Source organism: Melospiza georgiana, chromosome 10, assembly GCF_028018845.1.
Source record: "Melospiza georgiana isolate bMelGeo1 chromosome 10, bMelGeo1.pri, whole genome shotgun sequence".
Taxonomy (NCBI): domain Eukaryota; kingdom Metazoa; phylum Chordata; class Aves; order Passeriformes; family Passerellidae; genus Melospiza; species Melospiza georgiana.
Window position 1 is genome coordinate 9,405,022 of NC_080439.1, and position 21,797 is coordinate 9,426,818.

General features: G+C 41.8%; 1 protein-coding gene across 3 annotated transcripts in view; it reads right to left on the reverse strand.

The window, feature by feature from the left end:
• Positions 1-21,797, reverse strand: part of ARMC9 (armadillo repeat containing 9) — a 56,716-nt gene continuing 34,919 nt past the window's right edge. For all 3 annotated transcript variants that reach the window (XM_058031071.1, XM_058031069.1, XM_058031070.1), the window contains 6 exons: positions 17,733-17,837; positions 16,567-16,682; positions 12,173-12,297; positions 8,665-8,788; positions 5,070-5,239; positions 1-1,027 (listed from right to left, as the gene is read on the reverse strand). In XM_058031071.1, coding sequence (XP_057887054.1) covers positions 1,005-1,027; positions 5,070-5,239; positions 8,665-8,788; positions 12,173-12,297; positions 16,567-16,682; positions 17,733-17,837 — 663 coding nt within the window. In that variant the 3' untranslated portion in view covers positions 1-1,004. The remainder of the gene's footprint in view (positions 1,028-5,069; positions 5,240-8,664; positions 8,789-12,172; positions 12,298-16,566; positions 16,683-17,732; positions 17,838-21,797) is intronic.

The window sequence follows — 21,797 nt, forward strand, 5'->3', positions numbered from 1 at the left end:
TTGTAATTCACTGGCAGAACTAACTGCTGCTTTTTATTTAGTGGAAGGATTCCTGATATCTCTTGTCTAGCCAGCACTTCACATGCACCAAAGACCAGCACAAATTCCATAAAGACATAAACAGTCATTGCTCTGAAGTGAGGAACATAAAAAAGCCAACAAACACCAAAGATGATGGAGCACAGTTACATGTAAAGAGAAAGTTGCTTCTGATCTGTTCACATTCTCATGGTTTCTTCTATGAATGAAGAAGCAAAGCTCTTCATTCCAGGGAAAAAAAGGATATTTTTCATTCCACAGATGTTAAACAAAAAAATGCAGAAAGAAGTAATAGGAGTAATTGCTGCAGATAAAGAGCTCAGAGGTGAGCATGGATGGTGCCTTGGGCACTGTAACAGTGTTTTTCATCTGCTACAGGTCAACCAGAAGCTGATAAAATACCTCCTCTTCAGGGTCAGGAAGATCTCACCCCACACAGGAGTGCTCTGGGCTGCAAGGCTCTGCACATGTGGCAGACACTGTCCCTCTTCACACAGATCCTTTGGACACAGACACCTCCCAACCCAGTCACACAGGCAAAATTTTAAAAAAGCAATTGGCAGGCTGCTTCAGCAAGCAATAAGTAAAAAATGCAGTTTCTTGGTAAGAATCCTGGGCTGAGCCTACATTCTGTTTCCAGAGACATTTACACTGACACAGAAGGCAGAGAGCAAGAGTTCCTTCTCAAGGTGGCAATGTCACTTTAGAGCAAACAATCAGAAAATATCCATGTCCTCTGTCAGTCCTGGGCTGCTGCTGAGACTCAAATTCGAATAACAAGGCCCTTGTCTTAGGCAGTTTTAGAGGCCACAGACACATCCCATCAGATAATCCCCAGTCCCTGTGCAAGGCCTGCAGTGCCAACAGCCTCACTCTCCTCTGCAGTCACCAGTGAAGCTCATTACAGGAAGCTGGCTCTGTCCTTCAGCAATGTGACAGGTGATTCTCGAGGAAAGGAACTGTTCTCACTTCCTGTAGGACTGGCTGCCTGCAGAAAAACATCCAGAAAGGGTCTGTCAGCTGAGAGCAGGATTTATTTACAAGACAGAAGCTGCCTGAGGGCAATGCTTGTTCAACTTGTACAGGCACACAAACATCACAAAAAACATGCAGAGAGGCACTTTAACTCCTTTAACTCCTGATGCTGCAACTCAGAACTGCAGAATGCATTTATGGCAGCCCCTTTTCAGGGGATACTGAAAGAACTGAAAGGGCATCACCAGGGCCCAGTTACACTCCTAACAAAAAACATTCCCCATTCTTCTGGTAGAGATTTTTGTACTGCCCTAGCTGCAATGTGCCTTGGTACACTGCAAACAGCTTCAGCACACCCATGCTGAGCTGCCTGGAACAGACAGAGAATAAGGATCAGAGTGGATTAAACCACACAACCATGTCCACATGGAACACAGTTGAAAAGGTTTACATTTGGAGGTACCTGTGCTCCCTGTGGAATTCTATTTTGCAGCCATGCTGTCAGTGTCATCCCTGTACCAGCCTGGAAGTGGAAATCACAGAGGATCTCAACATAGCTGATTTTATTTCATATTTATTATATGAAGAGCTTGCTTTTGCTCTAGAGTTCAGCTAACAGCAGGGGCTGCATCTCAGGCAGGAATCTGGCCCCAGGCCTGTAGCTGCACTAAGTACCTGGGCTTCCTCTGCATTCCTCAGGCATTCCACACACTCCATGCTGCAAGAGGAGCGGTCCAGCTGGTTCAGGTAGGTTTACATAAAATCAACTTGTTCCCAGAAAACACACCTGTAATAAACACTAAAATCAAGCTAAAAATGTGTCTCTAAAATAAGTGAATGCAGCGAGTAAAATCAGAAAGTCATCTTTTTCTCATCATGTCCATCAGCTATAAAAACTTGCATTTCTTCAGAAATACTAAGAAATCCACAAATTAGTCTTCCACTGGAACAGAGTCTCTTGAGATGTAAAATCCTACATACCTATGCAGCAGGCAAAAGGGAGGCAGCAACTGCTGGAATCTACTGATTGCTGATATCTGTGCATCTGATACCATTTTTGACCTACAGATGAGTCAGCTAGGAAATTAAAGGAGCAGTAAGCACAGAGCTTTACTGGGGAAACATTAGGGGCTCACTTGCTTCAGATCTCTTCCATGCATCTCTAAGTAACAGCTGAAAATTACCTTTGAGAAACTCAAGTTTCAGTGTGAGTGCTTAAAACCCTTTTTAGTCCTTAAAAAATCTGGTCCTTACAACCTTCATGTAACTCTTCCCACCTATAAACACCTGTGAGAAAGTTCCTGCAGGAAGGACAAGAACTAATTGGTGCTCTGTGACAAGAAGGCTGGACACATGTACACAGAGTGAGTGGAAGATTAGTTGTTTGCAAAATAATTTATTTGCTATTTTTAGCAGGAAGAGCTTAACATTTAATTGCTGACACTGTCTCGTGGCACATGTGGACAGACAGAAAATGATAGCCTGGATTCCCCAGCAAAAAACTGGGAGAAATGGTAAATGGACCATAGCAAGTTGGAATGCTTGCTATACATTCAGCATACATTCCCAGCAAAGAGGTATAGTGTAAAACAAATAAAACAATAGAAGTTAGAAGAGCTCAAGTATCTGGACTAACAGATCACATATACTGAATCCACAGAGGAGCCCAAGTGATCTACTTTAGAGCAACTTAAAAATAAGATATATTTAACACTGTGCCCCTGGAAAAGGATCTTGCTCCAGAGCCTCCTGAAAGCAACACTGGTCTGTCACATCTTTCCTAGGACACTCTCCCCAGGAGTGCAAAGCTGCCCTGAGAAACCAGAACATGCAGAAGATTTCTTTGTGCACACACACACACACACACACACGCTCTGTACTTTTCCTGCCCTCACTAGGGCTTCTTTTCCATGGGCCAATGCTTTTGGAAATGAACCGAAACAGGAACCAGGGACAGACTCCTGGGTGTTAACACCAGTTCCAGTCAGGGCAGAACAGTGCTGCTGTCACAGGAAACAGAGAGCACTCGTGTCAGAGGTAAAACCCAGGGCACATGCAGCAAAGGTAAAGCTGAAAGAGCTGCATTACCTCAGCACAGGAGTGTTGAAGCAAGGAGCCTCCAGGTCAAAACCTCCTTTCGCCACCGAGAACATTCCCTTCCAATGCCTCACCTGTACTCCCTGAACGAAACCACACCACTTCTCTGCATGTGCAACTGTGTGGAACAATGAATGAGCAACACAGAAGGCTCAGCATGCTCTTTCCAGCTCTGTTACTGGTTTACTGGGTTATTTAAACTCTCTTCATTTCATTTTCTCTATCTGTAATGAGTAGCTAATGATATACACAGATTTTGAGTATCTTGGGAAGGTATTGACTTACTATGGTTTTGTCAAATGTTTCAAGGTAACAGTCACAGCTAAAGAATAGAGCTAATGTTGCATTGTGATCAAATAATCATCACTAAACTTGTTATGATGCCACGCTCCTGCCATTTTCACTGATGATGGACACAGAGTTGTATTGGAATCCAGTTTTTCCTATCCACACACCTGAGAAAAAGTTTGTTCATTACTGAAGAATGCACCTTTCTTCCCCCTCCACCCCAAAAAACTCCACAGCTGACACTCCACACATGTTTACTGATGTGTGAGCATCCAAGACCCATTTTTCCTCTCTAATGGGCATGTGTTGCCTGGCTCAAAGCAAGAGTCCATCATTTTCCTCCATCCTTGCGTTGAAGCCACCCTCTCTTCTGATCCCCCACAGATGAAGTCCTTCTTATAAACTTCTGCAGGCCACAGCACGGCCACATGGCTCTGGAGTACCAGTCTCCAGCAGAAAGGAGACTGCCAGAAGCAGCACACTGTGCTTGGCACCCTGCTTACCAAGCTGCCCTGAGCCATCTCCTGGGCTGCCTGACATCTGATCTACGTTCAGCTGCAGTGCAGACACACCCAGGGATCTGACTTCAAGTTACACCCTAACCCTAACCCTAACCCTAACCCTAACCCTAACCCTAGCCCTAACCCTAACCCTAGGCAGGTAAAGCAGCCTAGGGATAGGGATGGTCCCAAGGAAAAAGCTTGGAATAGGGCTTTGTGAGATGTAATGACCAGTCTGCAAATCCAGAAGACACAAAAAACCTGAAGAAAAAAATTCTAGATTTCTTAAATGAGAAATTTTTAATCACAGTCTTGAAGTTCAGCTGCTACTAACCAGCTTCTCATCTTATTACTGTATTTGCTCATGCCTCTTGTTCACATCCACATCAGCATTAATTTAAAGATTTAGACAGTATTATGCCACCATCCCTTCTATCTCTACAGGAAGAAACTTGAAATACTTCTATGAATTGGTTCAAGCCTTGAAGCAGGTTCTGTTACAATTCCTGTCTGGGTACCCTGAAATAAGTTTGGAACACTGTACTTGATGATCTGTGTTAGCTGGTTAAAGTCACAAGTGTCACACCAATGTGCTTAGAGGGAAAATGTGGCCTACTTGTGATTGCCAACTGAAAATGTCCTGACTCATATCTGGAAATTTCACTCTTGCAAGTAAAAGGGCACTTCTACTGCACTGATTGATCTCTAGGTGTTACTGCCACAGAAAATATCTGCTCAACTTTGCCAATGGTAAAACTTGCCATAGAACTGCACCTGGAGGATGCCCATAGGCAGAGCAATGACAGATTCAGGTCCATTCAGTGGGATGAACAAGTGTCTAAAGTAAAGGAAAAACTCTGATGACATCTAGAGAAGGTCTAATCTGAGACTCATAAGCTTCCCCAAAAACTTCTGAGAATTTGAGGCACTTTTCCCCACCCAGAGACAGGAAAAAGCATGTCTTTTAACTGCTCACATGACAGCCTGGAAATAGGAGCAGTGTTCAGCAGGATATAATTACATGGTTGTACATCCTGCAGATGACAAGCACAATGTCATATACTCCTGGCACATTTGTAGTCTACCACTTCTTTCCTGAGGAGTTTCCACAGCGCTCCCTCCTTTCCCACCCAAGGAATGACAAACAGAATGATGGCATTTTCCACTTACTCTGTCTACTCCTTGCAGATCCTGGGGAGCTTGGATGGCTTGCTTGTTGGGGTCCAGACTGAGAGAACTGGGGGGCAATGGCTGGGACCTTTCCCTTCCTGGGGCTGCTGCTCTGCCCGTCAGGAGTGCGCGGGATCTTGGGTTTGCTGGTGAAGGCCAGGGCAAAGTCACTGGAGGAGGAGAGGGAAAGGGTCAGCAATGCATGGAGAAACACATCTGCATAGTGAGGCTGCAACCAAGTGAGACTGCAGTACGTGCTGGGACAGCCTGGCAGGTGCTCAAAGCTCAGGGAGGCTGCAAATGGAAAGGAACATGGCACCCTAGGCACTGCCTGGGCCGTGTGCTCACTGCACAGCCTCCAGCCTGGCTCTTGACCTCTCCATCCTGCCCAAACCTCACTCTGCACAACAGGAGTGAACACGGGCACTTACATTCCCTGCAAACCAGGAACTGAGCTTTAGCTTGTTTTCTGTTGTGTTTATCACATCCAGTGACTCGTTCTGGGGTGCAAAAAATACACAGATATGCTACAGCACAGGAACACATCCTTTTAGGGCACAGACACCAGGATTTCTTCCAGGTACAGGGCAGTCTTGGCAGACATAGGCAGCCTCCCTGGCTCCTGTCTGAGATAAGATTTGTAGAACGCCCTGAAGGTTTTGTCAAGAGAGCAAAAAGCTGTGATGGCATCTCTAAAATAAATTCCTTAAACACACAGGTTCCTTGCTGACACTGAGAACATAAAGCAGGTGCTGCTATTTCACAATCTGCAAAAATACCATTCTTTAAAATTTTGTCAATAACTGTGTGAGGATACACTGCCCTTCCTTGCCCCCAGCATAAATACAGCTTTTCACAGTTAAAAAAATGTGGGCTACCAGGAAATAGCAAGTCTCTAAAATAATTCTGAATCTAAATTAATGTTTGCACTAGTGAGTCGATTTTCTCTTAAAAGGAGAAAAGGTTAAACTAAAGTAACTGCTACATGAAAACTTCACCATATTTAAAAAGGGAAATAAAAGAGCCAAAAGCAGGACATGGAAAGGTGCTGTCTAAAAATCGGCGATTCAAAAAGAAAGTCCCCGTGTTATTAGCTCCATCAAAAGAACCCTTTGTGACCATCAGAAGGGGTGATTAGGGGGATTTTCAAGATATTTGATCTCCCCTCCTCCCCTGGGAATGCTGCTGAGTCAGTATTGATTAGCCCTTCCATAGCCCTGCTTCACCTTGCAGGGAGATTTGAGCAAGTGTTCCTTTTGTATTTTAAATAGCATCATTGTCTGTATTTCGCATATGTATATGCTGCTGTTGAGGGCAGAGAAGTGCTAACTGCTCTGCTAAGAACCATCTCTGCAGCCCTCTGCCTATGACTATTACAAGTGTTAATACTTGTCTCAGCTTCAAAGGAGGAGGTGGCAGATGGCAGCAGAAACAGATTGGTAAAACAACCAAAAAATAAGACTGCCTAGATAAAACCTCAAGGCGTGGACCACGGAGATATTTAAACATCTTTAGCTCCACAGAGCAGTGTCATTGTTATTGCTTATTTTGTCATTTAACTCAGTTTGACCTGCATCAGTTGGAACAATCATTTGTTCCAGTGAAAATAAAACAGCTGCAGCAGAAACGTCACTACTAAGATCTCATTCTTCTCTCCAATTGATTTTGCATCCTTTCACTCAACTCTGTGCAGTTAAGTTCCCAATTTACACTGCTAAGGAAGAGAGGAAAGAGAAGTGACCACTTCCACAGCCCAACTCAGCCCTCCTTTTCTCATACATACCTCTTCTAGGAAGGTCTTGGTATTTGCCAAACAGGTATTTGCCTCCAGGAAGGAGGCAATTCTTACAGTGGACAAAACTATGAGCAAAGAAGTGATTTATTAATCCTATTTGTTTTGCAAACAAATTATAGTCTGCGTCCAGGAGTGAAAGAGTGAAAAGGCAGGTCTAGTTGCAGGTATTGCAACACCAACATATTAACAAAAGACCCTTGACACAGAAAACCCTGTGCTCTCTTCAACTGAGAATGGCTGCATTCCTGTATCTGTAACTCAAGGCTGTGTTTGGAAATCCAAATTACTGCATGCATGCTGAGGAAACACAGGGTGAAAAGATATGATCTTCCTCTGCAGGACACTGCACCTGCGCCTTCACTCCTATAAATTCCCTCCTGAGGTTTATACATATGATTGTGAACAAATATTAAAAATTACTGGGAACACACCTTTCAAATAACAGGTTATGTAGAGAAGCAAAGCATCTCACTAAGGTGGGGGACAAGATGCTGCCAATTTTACTTGCTTCCTGGAAACAAAGCCTGGAAAAGAATATCCCTATCTCCACCACAAAGCAAACAATTTGGTCATAAATTTGTATGGTCTATTTGTACTTCTATTATGTGCTTAGCTACTGTTACAAGAGACAACAGAAAAAAAAAAACAAAACAGCAATGCTGGCCCAGAGGTATGACTCCTAATCACTTCAGCTGAAAACAGTATCAGTTTGTTGACAATGTATAATTGCTCAGATCTCCCCATGGAAACAGTACAACTGGGGAAAAAAACCCAACCAAACAACCAGAGCCTCACCAGTTCCCCCAGAACCCCCAAACCACACACTGGCAGCTGTAGGCATGAAGGAAACAAAGTTCTAGACACAGAATCTTTCTGAAGTGCTAGAGCTGTAATTGACACAAATAACCAAGCACTTCTCAAAAATCAGATGCATAAAGAGCAGTAAAAGCCTTCCTTTAACACATCTCCACCCATTCTGTGTTTTAGTTCTGGAACATATTTGCTTTTAAAATTTGTCTACACTGTTTAAAACTTGGCCCAATCTAATTAGCTATAGGAAAAAGCTGTTAATGTCTGAAGGACAAATGCAGGCTCTGAAAACTTTGGTAGACTTTAGTCCAATTGCTAATTAATTCCTTGTTCTTATCCAAGATATAACATCACAGCTGTACACGTGACAAAGGCTTCACAGAGGGCCTGAGGTGAACAGGATAAGCAGGATAAGGAGAGCAAGACCTTTCATTTTACAGGAATGATTTCAAGGAAGAGTTGAAACCCATTGCTAGGTGACCTCATAACTTTGCCTCCTTTGCTATACCCATCTAGTGGATAAATGAAGGACTCTGGTGAGCAGTGCTAGCAACTCAGCATGTTTAAGCACTCTTAACCCACTTAAATGCTTCATTTTTCTTCCTTCTGCATGTTAATTCCTGTCCTGTCCCCACAATCCTCCCTATTTCTTTACTAATAAATGATTTTCATGGACTACTGTTGAGTCATATAAGGAAGCAATCAGGAGGTTTTATTTTCAGAAGGCTGCATTGAGCATACATGTGAAGTTCATTAATAATGTCTTGCTTGAGACTTCTCTCATTCTGAACCAGATGCTTAGAAATTGAGCAGCTGCCTCTGGCACAGCAAAGGGTATTTTGTTTGGCAAGCACAACCACAGCTGTCTCAAGCCAGACTACATCACACATCAAGTAACTTCACAGATTGTCTTTACAGCAGCATGGAATTAGCTGGTAAACCCTGTCAGACTCCTCTGACAATTTTAGGGATTCTCTGGATAGATCATACCTGTGTGATGGACCATTTACTTTGTCCTCAGTGAAGCCAGCAGATTGAGAAGATAAAGGATCTGGGATGCGTTTGTCCATTCTATGGCCTGATGCAAATGCTTCAGATGACTTCATTTCAACTGCTGCTTAAAAAAGAAATACAGTTCAGTGAGGAGTTGTCTCCTTACAGTTTTATTAGAAATACAATCAAGTCACAACTCCTGCTGTATGAAGGAAACCTTGAGGTTTTGGCAGGCTACTGAGTTTGTGTGGCAGAGTGTATTAGGGCTCATCACCTGAGCAAAACAGCTGCAAGTGTGGCAATTTAAGCCCTCTGCAGCTGGACAATAAAACTGGCTGCACTGTGCACTTGCAATGGGATAGGAGCATGCAGACCTGCAGTTAACACACATCAGCTACATCCAATACCCCATTAAAGCCACAGGAACACAACCCCTTGCAGTTGTCTGTACATATCCACAGTAACGAGGCGACTGCAGGCAAAAAGAAATGTTTTACACTTCTGTCAGACTCAACTTCTGCCTTACACTAATGGGGAAGTGAAGGACACTCAGTTTGCTTAGAACCACAAGGCTACAAAGATGTGCAAGTTCAATGAAAGTTTAGGGAAAATCCCTAGCTCCATTCCTGCCATGCTCAGGACAGGCTGCTGTCCTGGTTTGCTCTCTCATGCTGATAAGAATGCAGATCAGGTCACTCTCAGACAGGCATTTTGCTGCCCAACACATGTTCTGTCTGGCATTCAGCATAGTAAGTATAGGAAGATGACCAGAGCTCATCCTTGGTCCACAAGTTTTCTGCCCACAGGAGACAAAAAAGAAAAGAGTGCAAGAATTATTGATTCTTAACAAAGGATAAAGGGGGAGAGGATGGACCCAGACAAAATCAGACCAATTCAAGAACAACCAAATATTTCCAGGAGGACATTAAAGAACGATGGTCATTTTTGGTAAACAAAAGAGGATCAAGGTTCCTTGAGGCTAAACTTAGCCTCCTTGAGATAGCCCCTTGAGGATGCTAATTGTTCACATGAAGTTTTATTCTGTTTTTTTCACTCATTGTCTCTTACTATTCATTTCATGACTTGGCTGCATGAAACTCTGAGTCCCAAGGTACTCATGTGATGCTGGGAAACAAATATTCTGAAATAAGCAGGCTCCTGGTACTGCAGAATGACCATCAGACCAAGATCAGAAGTCAATAAACAGTGTATTTATTGCACAGCAGAGATGTTTGGCAGAGCATCATGAAAGCCTCTAGAAGCAGTACCATTATTTTTACACATTTCTGTTCCCTACTGTATCTTAGAAGGCAACAGAAGAGAAAGGGCTTATTTTCCATTGTCTTCAATTAAAGCCTTTTTAATTTAAATATTACAATCCCCAATGCCTTTTGGAAATGTGGAGATGTTCAAAGACCCAGCTCAATTATCATCCTGCAGAATTAAGTCCTGTCACTGACATAACAACCAGGGGCTCCAGCAGTGCAGTCTCTCTTTTCTCTTCTTTTTTTCTTCCACCTCATTTCTAAATCTCAAAAGATAAGAAAGACAAGCACATATGTCACTGCTACTTGGAAAGACCCAAAACAAACCTCAGGCCATCTTTCAAGTAGCTCAGTGTTATTTAATAGCCTGGATTAATGCTAGGAAAAATTTCCTCTGTCACAAACAAAAAATTATTTGTGTTTTTACATGTATAATGCATATAAAACTAGCAATATGTTGTATATTCTGACCTCAAAGATTTTTCTACAGGAAAATAATAAAATCTAGTAGTCTTATTAGTAGCCACCTGCATATAATTTTGACTGAAAGCAGCTAACAGAATGTTTTAAACAGAGGCTACAAGCAAAGTTCTGACAAAATGAAACATTTCAGCTGGCAGAAATATCTTCATCATGAACACTTTAAATCAATATTAATCAAAAACTAACAACATTTGCTTTGCTGACTGACCCAGGCTGCCTGTTTAAACCTCTTCACAAATCTCTACAAAACAAACTATCAGACAGCATCAGTAGCACAGCAAAAGTGACAGAGGTGAGTGCATGCATCTCACTGGAAAGAGATCAAAATCTGTTCACTTGGGCTCTGGATGGCTGCAAAATGCCTCAGGAACTGCATCCAGTTACACTTTTAAACACCAAATAGGAGCACCCTTGATAACTACTTGGCTTAATTTCCTTTACAAAGCACAGGTATGTTCTTTTTTTCCTTCTCTGCAGGAGCACTGCCAAGTCAGTATGCTTTTACTTGGTTTACAGCCTTTGCTGGTGTGAGTTGCTGACCAAGGGCAGCCAAACCCCCTGAGCTGTACTCAAGGTGTTACTGTGCACAGTGAGGCTGAGAACAGCAGCTCCCATTGCTGCACAACAGCAAGAATCCAAGAGCCCATCGTGGACAGGAGCTTCTCCTGCTCCTGTCCTGCTCTGCTTCAGCATGTTACATTTATCAGCTCTGGGCATTACGCAAGGGAATTCCTGTCTGCAAGACCTTGGTTACTTTTCTCAGAATCCTTTTCATTTCCTTTAGGAAATTTAAAAAAATAGAAGAGAAAGTAAAAAGTATGCTATTCCTTTACTGCTTCAAAGCATATTTTTCAGAAAAGAAAAGGCACACTTTGCCTGAACTTATTAATAATTCTGTCCCGGATATACTGCAAGATCCTTTATCTATGACTGCTGAGCAAATTGCCTTAGATCTGTAATTGCAAATGTTAATGAATCCCTGCAGGAAGGTTGAAATTCCAACATCCAAAGGTGCAGGATCCCGTGGATATCAGAAGTTCAGATATCCCGTGGATATCAGATGAGTATTTCAGAAGGCTATAACCTTTTATATTCCATCACGTTTCTGAGCTGTCAGGCCCAGCTGAGTTTGCATTCATTTCTGCAGAAGCTGCAAGGGCAGAATCTTTAGCAGCATTACCCACAATGCAGCCACACAGCACCAGGCTGCCCATCCTCCACAGCCCTGGATGGTCTGAATGCAGTTGCAAATCTCAGCAGATAACTGCAGCTGCCTTCGGCTCTAACACTGAGATCCAGCCAACAGAGCCCGCAGGTGCCAGCAGACAGTGATTCATTTAGATCCAAACAAGGGATATTTGATCAACCCAGGGCCTTTGCCTGTTGGGAAGTGCACTGCCTCTGGCTGCAGCTCCTTCCCTGGGCAGGGGGCACTGCAGAGAATCCTTCACACAGCGGAAGCCCTGGGTCTGATCCTTGGCACTCCCACAGGAAGCAAGATGGAGCGAGGTAAGTGACACCATTGGTGTTTGCTGGCCACACGTTCGTTCCCTTCTGTGGCCATTCTTCAGCTGGAGCTGGAGCCTGCTGGGTGCCCCAAGGCCCTGCACACTGACCCAGGCTCTATAAACAGAGGGCCACTTCCACACTACACTAAGAGAATCCCCAATCTACAACACACAGTCCAGGCCCCCCACACCTGCCCCAGTCAAGGAAGACGTCAGCAATTAAAAACAGCACCCACAGGCCATCCTTACATGAGGGGGAAATGCAGAAGTCAGAAATGCTGGACTGTCTCCCACCACAAGTGGAAGAGGCACCACTTGCTGGAGACTGCAGCTTCTCATCCCTGTTGTGACAGGAACTGGAACCGTTTTCTGGCCTGGAGGAGAAAGGAGAATGCAAGGTGAAATAAAAAGTACAATATAAAAAGTTTACTCAGAGTAAATTCTAATTTCTTCTAATTGCCTGTAATGACATAGTACACATTGAAGTTATTTTAATTTCATATTGCAAACCAGTATTAAGGATGTAATTAAACTGTTTGACTGTAGCTCCCCCAAACCAGCTGACATCAAACGTATCTGAAATTAACATTTTTTCCTACTGCAATAAAAGAGCTGAGGAAAGGAAACCATAACTCCCTGCAGTCTGAAGACCCAAAATACCATGACACTTACAGAAAAAGACTGTAAAATGGGCCTGAAAGATCTTCAATACTCAGCTTTTTCAAAGATTTAAGATTTGCTTCTGAATGTTCCAAGGATTTCACTTTAAAGAGCAATATGCAACACTGACTTAAAGTAGGCAACAAACAGAACTTTTGATTTCACAAGCGAAGTGGATCAGTGGGAAACTGAAGCAGCTGAAGGACAGAACAGGGACACAATTGCTTACTAGTAAGCCATAAAACACAGCACAAGTGAAAGGGTGTGAAAAGTGTGTGAAAAGAAGAAAGAAGTTGGCAGACATGGAAAGTTTCCCTGCCCAGGTTAAGGTAACTAAACCACATTTCTAGTAACAAAGATGCAGTCCAAGGAGGCAGTTAATGATTCCACAGCTAAATCAGTTTCTAAGGAAATAGCTAGCAGAATATTAAGTAGTTCAGGCCCCCTTGAGTGATCTCAGCCAGCAAGTCTTTAAAGAAGGAGGGAAAAATGAAAAAAAAAGAAAAAGAAGGCAGCTTTCCAGTATTTCCTGACTCCCTCAGCTCCATACAGCAAGAGCTTGTCCATACAGAGATCCCATGACAATTCATCTGAAGTAACTAGAGCCTTGTCTGCACTGGGAAGTCATAGAAAAATTAGCATGAAATGGCTGCTTCATGTGCAGTGGCTATTCTGCATTAATTTTCTGTGTGAATACTTCTATTCAGCACTAAAGATCTTCACCCCCCTCCCTTTTGGAGGTATGAACCAACAACTCAAAGAGACACGTTATAGTATCTCCTCAACTGCTTCCTCTTTCATGATGTTTTTAAATGGAATAGATTACATTGAGTCTCACATGAAGAACTTCAAACAAGTTATATTCACTTCAATTTTGAATGGCAGCATTTACAAAAATTTTTAATGCAGTTTAACCACTGTGCTGAATACGAGACTCCAGATAATTCAGATGAACTGTCCTGGATTGTATCTGGTAGACAAACTGTGTCCAGGGCAAAAGTGTCTAACATTTTTCATGAGATTTCACATGATACAAGCCACTTAAATTATTTAAACTACAAAATACATCCAGTTCAGATATTGCTTTCAAATTAAGGCAGCTAAGTTTTTATTGTCTTCCTCCTGCAATAATTTCCAAGTGAGTATTTCCTTATTTTGGTAAATGAATTTGTACTAAAATTAGAACAGCATAAAAACCATCAAAGCTTGTCCTTTTTTGCTGCAAAATGTAGTTTGAGGATGTCTTCATCTACTCACTGCAGTTTCCTGCACACAAATTAGTTAAGTACAAAGGACAAACTTCTCATTCAGGGTGGTACTCTTGTTTAAAACATAGAAGCATCAAACACTCATAGTATTTTCACCATTTGGGCAGAGCAGGAGGGAAATTAATTTTCACGTATTTTCACAGTGGTGGATTTCTGCTGTTTATATTTCTCCTCTGTAGTCTGCATAGTGAGGCAATCTGTAAAGGCTGCTTCACACCATCAAACTAACACTTCTCTTAGACCAAGAGCTACCAGAACCAGCATGATAGAAATGTGGTTTTAATTTGTATCCAGCAGTGACCTGCAGCCATGTTGCAGAGGCACAAGCTGCACAACTGCGAGGATTCAAGTTGTGCCAAATCCAAGACTCAGTCACTCCAGGATCCTGGGACATTTAAGTAAACACCCTGCCTGGGTAGATGGTGCTAAAGAGAGGCAACAATCACTTCCAGAGATTATTTCTGATGCAAAAATTGCAGTGCAGTACACGACATAGGGAAATAAAAGGCACTCCCATGGGTTTGACACAATTTTTTTGTGTTCATTTTCACAAGCTTGGTTTTATCTCCACTTACAAAGCAAGAATGCAAAGCTTAGACACTCCAGTGATAATGATGAATTATTCCTGAAAATATACTTTCTAAATAGGCTGTAAGGCTGCCTGTCAGGGACTAAAATGGTTCATGCCTTAAACATTGTGAGGAAGGAGTTTTGCCCTATAGCAAAAACAGTTTAAAGAAGCTACAATCACAGAAGCCCCCCCCCTTGAAGATGCCTGGCTGGAACTTTGAACTGTGAGTTAAGCCACCTAGATAAGATAAGAGATGTTCAATCATCTCAGATCTAGGGAGAAGCAAACAAGGCTGAGAGCAAGGAATGCATTCACAAGAAAGCCAAATGCAGCAGAGAATCATCCCTGGCTGGGTTTGGGGTGAGGGAGACCACAGCCCACAGAGGCCAGGTTTACAAAGACTCCCCTGAAACGAGGGGGATAGTGGTTTTGGGTGTAGCCTCTGGTCAGAGGCACTGAGCACCCATCCTCCCTTACACAGACTGTAAAACCCCACAGGCCACATCCACGGGACACTGATGTGGGAGGCAGCTGAGGGGGTGTCATAATCCATCCAAGACCCCCAAAGCGTTCCTCAGACTCATTCCTAAGGCCTTGCACCACAGGACTGCACGTGAGGCAAAGTGATGCAACAGCCACAGAGCCTGCTGCAAGACACTGAGTCTAAGTGTCCCCCCAGGGGAGGTACCTGGGCATTCCCACCTGGCCTGGCCATGTCCTCAACCATTGCATTCTGAGCTTTTTGGGGCACCCTAAGCACCAAGAAGACCAGAGCTGGAGAGGATCAACAGAACATCCTTGGGATCCATGGAGTGGTGAGACTTTCTTTAATCTGCCACTCTCTTTCTGTACTCCCACCTCTTTTCTGTTTCTTTCTCTTCCTTCTTCTCCCTCTCTCTCTTATATTTATTATCAAATAAAATGCACAATATTGACTTTGGCATATCGGCTCATTAATACATTAATTTGGGCAGAGGAATTTCTAGTCACTTTAAAGACTGGACTGTAACACTGCCCTAACAGCCAACTCCAGAGAATCAGTCCAGGTCTCCAAGCCCACCATGGGTAAAAGTGGGGAAGTGGGACCTTGAACTCTAACACCAACCCCACAGTAAAGTGGCAATGTCTATTTAGGCATAGATAGCCAGTGTATGTATATTTAGGCATAGATTAACCAGTCTAGATTTTTAAGGCCTGCAGTTCTTTTGGAGAACTGCATGAAAATTATTAGGTAATCACTATTTTACTAACATATTAATTAATTGCTGCTTTCTTCTGACACACAAACACACCTATTTAATACATATGGGGAGAGGTCTTGCATAAACTGTGGATGTTGTGGTGGTGCAAAAAGTTGGCTGCTGTAAGAAAGGTCCCAAAGTCAGAATTCCAAATCCACACAATAAACATGCCTGTATCATAGCTACCTGGACTTGATCAAATCCAAAACTATGCAGCTGAAAGTTAAAAAATAATTTAAATTTGGGATTTCATTGGCATTTTACTTCCTCAGTCAGGACAGTGAACAGGACAAATCTCATCTCAGAAATTAAGATATACTTGTTCTAACAGAAAGCAGAGAATATTCAAGGAGCTCTACATGGTAAGATTCCTCAATTCCATTTACAATAAGCTTTCTACTCTGACCCAAATCACACCAAGAGCAAAGTGCCATACACACTTCTGATGGAAAATGTATTTCTTCCAAAGCAGGGAAACACAACATAACAAGATTTTTATCCTATCCATTTTCTTTTTCATCTGTCCTTTAACAAACCAGCTCAGAGCAAATACACTTTGTTGCTTGTGAAGTGGAAGATCCCAGGCATTGTAGATGTTTGGTGCAACTTTCCAATGGAATATTTTACAGAAGATGCAAGAACACATGGGATATAATCTAAATTCAAATCAACCTGATCAGTATATATTCATTGAACTATTTTAAGAATGTGACCTCAGCCAGTGGACCTTTCTCTGTGTTTTGCACCTTTTTTTGAAATTATCCACAATGAATGACAATGGCAATGCACTTTTAGATAGAGAAGGTTTAGCTATTAGGCATTGTTATGGGCTTCTTTTCATTGTTGTTATGCTTTCTAAAAGAGCTTAAAAAACCCAACGTGGTCTCATTTGTTTGGACTTACATTAGATATGCAGGTCTGTGATAACCTGGTGTCACAGGTCTCTGGAGTGGCTCATCTATACTCTGATGGACACCAGCAAATTGCTTCTTCTTAGTTTTTGGAGTGTGAGTCATTATCTGATATACAGGAAATGAAGAAAAAAAATAATGCAGTGCAAAACCAAAAACATGGTATTTGAAGCCATAGAGAAAATTCTATAGAAACACTGCAGCAGAAACTTAATTGCATTCTGGTGTCACTGCATAAAACTTCCTGGAATCACCGAAAGCTCTTTCATAACACCTTCTCTCAGGTCACTTTTCCATTGCCAGGATTCTGGACTCTTGGATCCAGAAGGTGCACATTTATAATAGAATGGGTTGGGTTGGAAAGGTTCATAAAGACCATCCAGTTCCAACCCCCCTGCAATGGGACACTTGTCACTACATCAGGTTGCTCAGGGAAGAATTTTCTCCTTATATATAATCTAACCTACCCTCTTTCAGTTCGAAGCCATTCTCCCTTGTCCTATCACTACATGTTCTTGTGAAAAAGCTCCTCTCCAGCTTTCTTGTAGACCCTTTTAGGACTGAAAGCCCACAATAAACTCTCCCTGGAGCCTTCTCTTCTCCAGGCTGAATAACACCGCTCTCTAAGCCTGCTTTCACAGGAGAGGTGCTCCAGCCCTCTGAATATCTCAAATTAGTCACAGCACACTAAATGGCATTCATACAAACTTTATGCTTTTTTACTTAATAGCTTTTTGCTGCTTGAAGTAAGGCAGACAATACTTGATCCGGCACAACGCCTGCAGGAGCAGTTGACTTTTCAACTTTTCTTTTTTCTAAAATAATTTCAGACCAGCAGAATGTTCCAGTTATTAACCTGCTCAGTACTTTGCTTTGTGTGCTCAGAGTCACTGGTGTAGCACCAGAACCCTAAGGCTGCCTGTAGCTTATTATTAAGCCACAGCCTGACCACCCCCTGTGAAAGGGTAGCTCCTTTCTCACACTGGTTCTGCCTCTCCTGAGCAGCAGCTCATACACAGACTGTGAAAGATCCACACTGCTTTGCAAGTAGCACCTGCCTCTTCAAGCAACAAACTGAATTAAGTGGTGAAACTGCTGAAATGAAACACTTAACCCAGGAATTTAATTTATTTTAAGATTCTAAGGAGTGGTACTCACTCCCAAGTACTCCGTTGTTAGCAGCTTCTCTCCGGAAAGTTCCCCCAGCTGAGGCAGCAAAACCTCATCTTTGTCCAGATCAGGCTCCAGGATGTCATTGTCCTCCTGCAAGGCAACAAGAAACTCACGTGTGCAAGGAAGCTTTAAAGCTGGTAATTAAAAAAAAAAACCCAAAAGCTGGTACAAAAAGCTTGGAATCAGTATTTCAGGATAAAAAGATCATACAACAAGGCAACATCCCTCTGTTGATTTTATTCCAAAAACCCAAATGTAACCAACTTCAAGTAAAAACTACCAAGAATTCACTCTCTGGTGCCTATTTCTAGAATAGCTATGGGTGATTCATCTTTCATGGCAGCTCTGCAGCTTCTACACATCAAAAAAGCCAGGAAATTTTGAAGCTTGAGGGATTTCTCCAGCAAACCAAGACAGACCCACTCCAGATGAAGAAAATGTTCTTTGCTTTTCAAACCTGTTGTGACAGTAAATGTAAATGAGAAAAAGTAAAGGAATCATTATAAAAAGGTATATTGCATAGTTATGTAGAGAGTCTGGCATAAATTCCACTAAAAACAATGTGCACTGGACTCTGGTGAACTCCAGAACACAATGAAAATGAAAAGCAGTTTTACTTTTGTGAGATTGAGACTCAGTTTTAAATAGTCACAATCAGCTCTTCATTACCTGGCAAGCTGGGTATGTGTGAAAAATAACATAGATGATGGCAAAAGGACAAACACTTGTAGACTAGGCAACAATTGTCTGTACCAAGCAAAAAACAACCCATCACCTGCCACCCCTCACCAAGAAACCACACTCCAAAGTCCACAATATGGTGTATTTTTAGGGGAGGGGGGAAGTTGCAAAGATAAGCTCTATAAATAGGTCTGGGGGATTTTTTTTTTTTTTACAAGGTTTGTTAATGCAGCCAATCCTGCTCCCTGACATTATTTAACCTGCCAGGTAACCGAGCCTGAAAGTGTCCCCCTGTCCTCTGCCTCCTTGTACAAAATGAGGACTTTGCCCCTGTGCCATCACCCCGCTGCTGAAATAACACAATTGGTGCCCTGTTCCCCACTGCTCACAGGCTGCAGCAGATGTTGGAAGCCAAGCCCTTTAGGGTAATGGCTGGAAGCCCTGTGATTAAGCCCTTTCTTTTGATGTACTCTGTGGCTGAAGTGGATTTTCACACGACAGCTCTCTGATTTTATTGCCAGGTGCTGAATGACAGCAGATTAGAGGGTGTCTGATAAATCCTCACTGTACAGGCACCTCACACAGCTCCAGCTTGTAACCAAGCTTTGGAATCACAGCTACAATATCACATATTCACTTTAACAAGCAGCTTTTCAAGATGGTCCAAGTCAAATAAAAAAACAAATGCAAAGATCAAATATTGAAGATAAATTAAGTTAGTATTTAACAGACCAGTCAAGAGAATGTTGAGCACCAGGAAATACACACTGTGACTGTGGGTGTCAACACACCCCAGAAGGTTGACATCTCAGGGCTGGGTATGTACTCCAGGAGCCAGTATACCTTAAGCTCTACACTAGTTAATTTAAAGCTTAGCAGCCAAACACAAAAGCCAATTTATTTCTGAATAACAGCACACACAGAGACATTTTTTACATGGTTACATGCTCCAACGTTACACAGTACAGAATCTTAAATTTCTGAACATATGATGCCCTTAGAAATCCCAGAATTTTCCTCTAACAGGCTCAACTGCATCTTAGCTACAGTGTTTAGGAGAAAGTAGTCATTACCACAAGATCTGCTCAAAGCCAGGAGAGAATTCATCAACTCTAAATTAAACACAGATAAAAGCAAAAAACCCCCATGAAAGGTAATAGTAACAGCACTGGGAACATTTGCAGGCTCTTGTAAACAATTAAAGCTGGAGTAAAACCTCCAAATTAAGGCTGCATGAGAGTGTTTTTGTAGTTTCTTGAGTTCTAAAGGTATAAATAAAGGTATTGAGCAACAAATTCTAACATCAGTAAGCAGTCTGAAAGCATGTCACTAAATTGACAACACTGGCAATATATGGACATATACTGAAATGTATTCAGTCTGTAGTGGTTTAAAAGTTACATAAAAGCAAGATTTTGGATAAAATTTTCCAAAACTTTCTGTTGCCAGATCACAACATCAGATGTTATCACAGAACACCATTGAAAACAATAACTCACTGCAATTTTAAAATACAAAAGAGTTCCAATTATTGAGGTAGTGAGTCAACAAATCTTTGTTTATTTAACAAAGTAACAACATTATGCATTACTGCCATGATATTTGTAAACTATATTTTCTAAACTGAGGGACTAAGAAACCAGATGTCCTTGTAGCAGAACAGAATTATAGTTCCCAGCAGCAATAAGGATTCAGAATGTGTTGCAATTAATGTTACACTAAAAACAGTTTCAAATTTGGCTTTTCTTTTTAATATAATGGCAAAGCTAATGAAAAACTGGAATTGGACACAAAAGCCTGCTGTTGTTTTTTGAGTCAAATAATAAGAAATGCCAGAAGTCCATCTTAATCACATGATGGTCCAGTGGCAAAAATACATTTCAAAAGGATCTGACCTAGAGCCTTTGTTGGGACTGTAAGCAGCAGCAACTCATTTAGGGGGTAGGACTGAACAGGAGAATTCACCTTCCTTTCATTCCCAGGAGCAGGTGACGTGATGCAAGTGTTGAACATTATCATGCAATTCAATACCACACCTTTCAGGAAGGAGCTCCTTATCCATGTGTTTTCACAACAAAACACAGTAGCCTTTAAAAAACTATACTAAAGTTCAGGCAAAGGTATTGTCACCTTGGATTCTCACCATACACCCAAGACACTCAAAGCCTTGAAATGTCAGTTAAAAGGAATTAAGCAGCATTTTAAGCAAAGGGAAGTTTTAATGATTAATCTCCAGGAAGCCCATCTTGCACCACAAGCATTGATTTTCAGTTGGAGGGGTGGAAAGATTATAAAAAACAGACTTCAGGATTGCAGGAGGTGAAACAATTACAATAATCTAATCCTACAAGAAAAGAAAAGTTTACTGTATTCCCTTAGAATTAACTTAGAACTCTCCCCTTAGAATAAAAATGGGAGAATTGATTGTCAAATAAAACTTATTTTCTAGCTCTAAAGTTAGAATTTCAACATAGCTCTAACTTTAGGGAAAGGGATTATTAGTTTACCACCTATTGTGCCACAACACAAAAGGTATACACAACACAACACAACACAAAAAATGAATAAATAATGCAACCAGTGCAAAGCTTCCCTGGATACTGCCAGGCAAAGGCTGCATCCTGCATGATGCTGCACCTCATAGCAACTGAGAGCACACCACACCTGTTGCAGTCAGGATATTTGCATTTTTATCTGCTCCCACAACAGGAAAAGGTCAATGTGCACTAGAAAATGCATTCTGTCACGCTGCAGTAACAGGAAAAATTTTAGATTTGGTTTTCCTCAGTCATTGTCATTCTCATTAATGTGCAATGAGCTACTAGAATGTGGACACAACTACGTTTTATCTGTCTTATTCTCCATTGGTTCAGGACAAAAAACTTATATTTAGTCTAAAAGCATGGTTTTCAGTGAATCTGTTCTGCAGTAACACTTCTAATACAAGAACATTTTGCAGTTCACTCACTCTCCATGTCACTGACTTGTTCAGGGCCAAACACATGCTATGAATGTATTTATTTGCACACATACACACACCGAAGCATGTACAAATACTGTTTCCAGGACATCTACTACAGCTGTTCTTTTAAATTTCTCAAGCAAGGCTTCTGAATAAAATAAAAATGCAGAGGGGTAGATTTCCTCAAGATAAAACTCCCACATAACTGCTGACACTGTATTTTCAAGCTTCCACTGTGCACTTATGGCAATGCAGAAATGGCAACACCACAAGTGAAAACTGGGTATAACATTTCCCTCACAAGATTTACATCTTGCTTTAATTTAGGTGATCCAGTATGTTGTGTTATCTACACCCATGGCTCTATGAAGACAGCTTCTTAAAAGATATTGAAATACAGGTGTAGA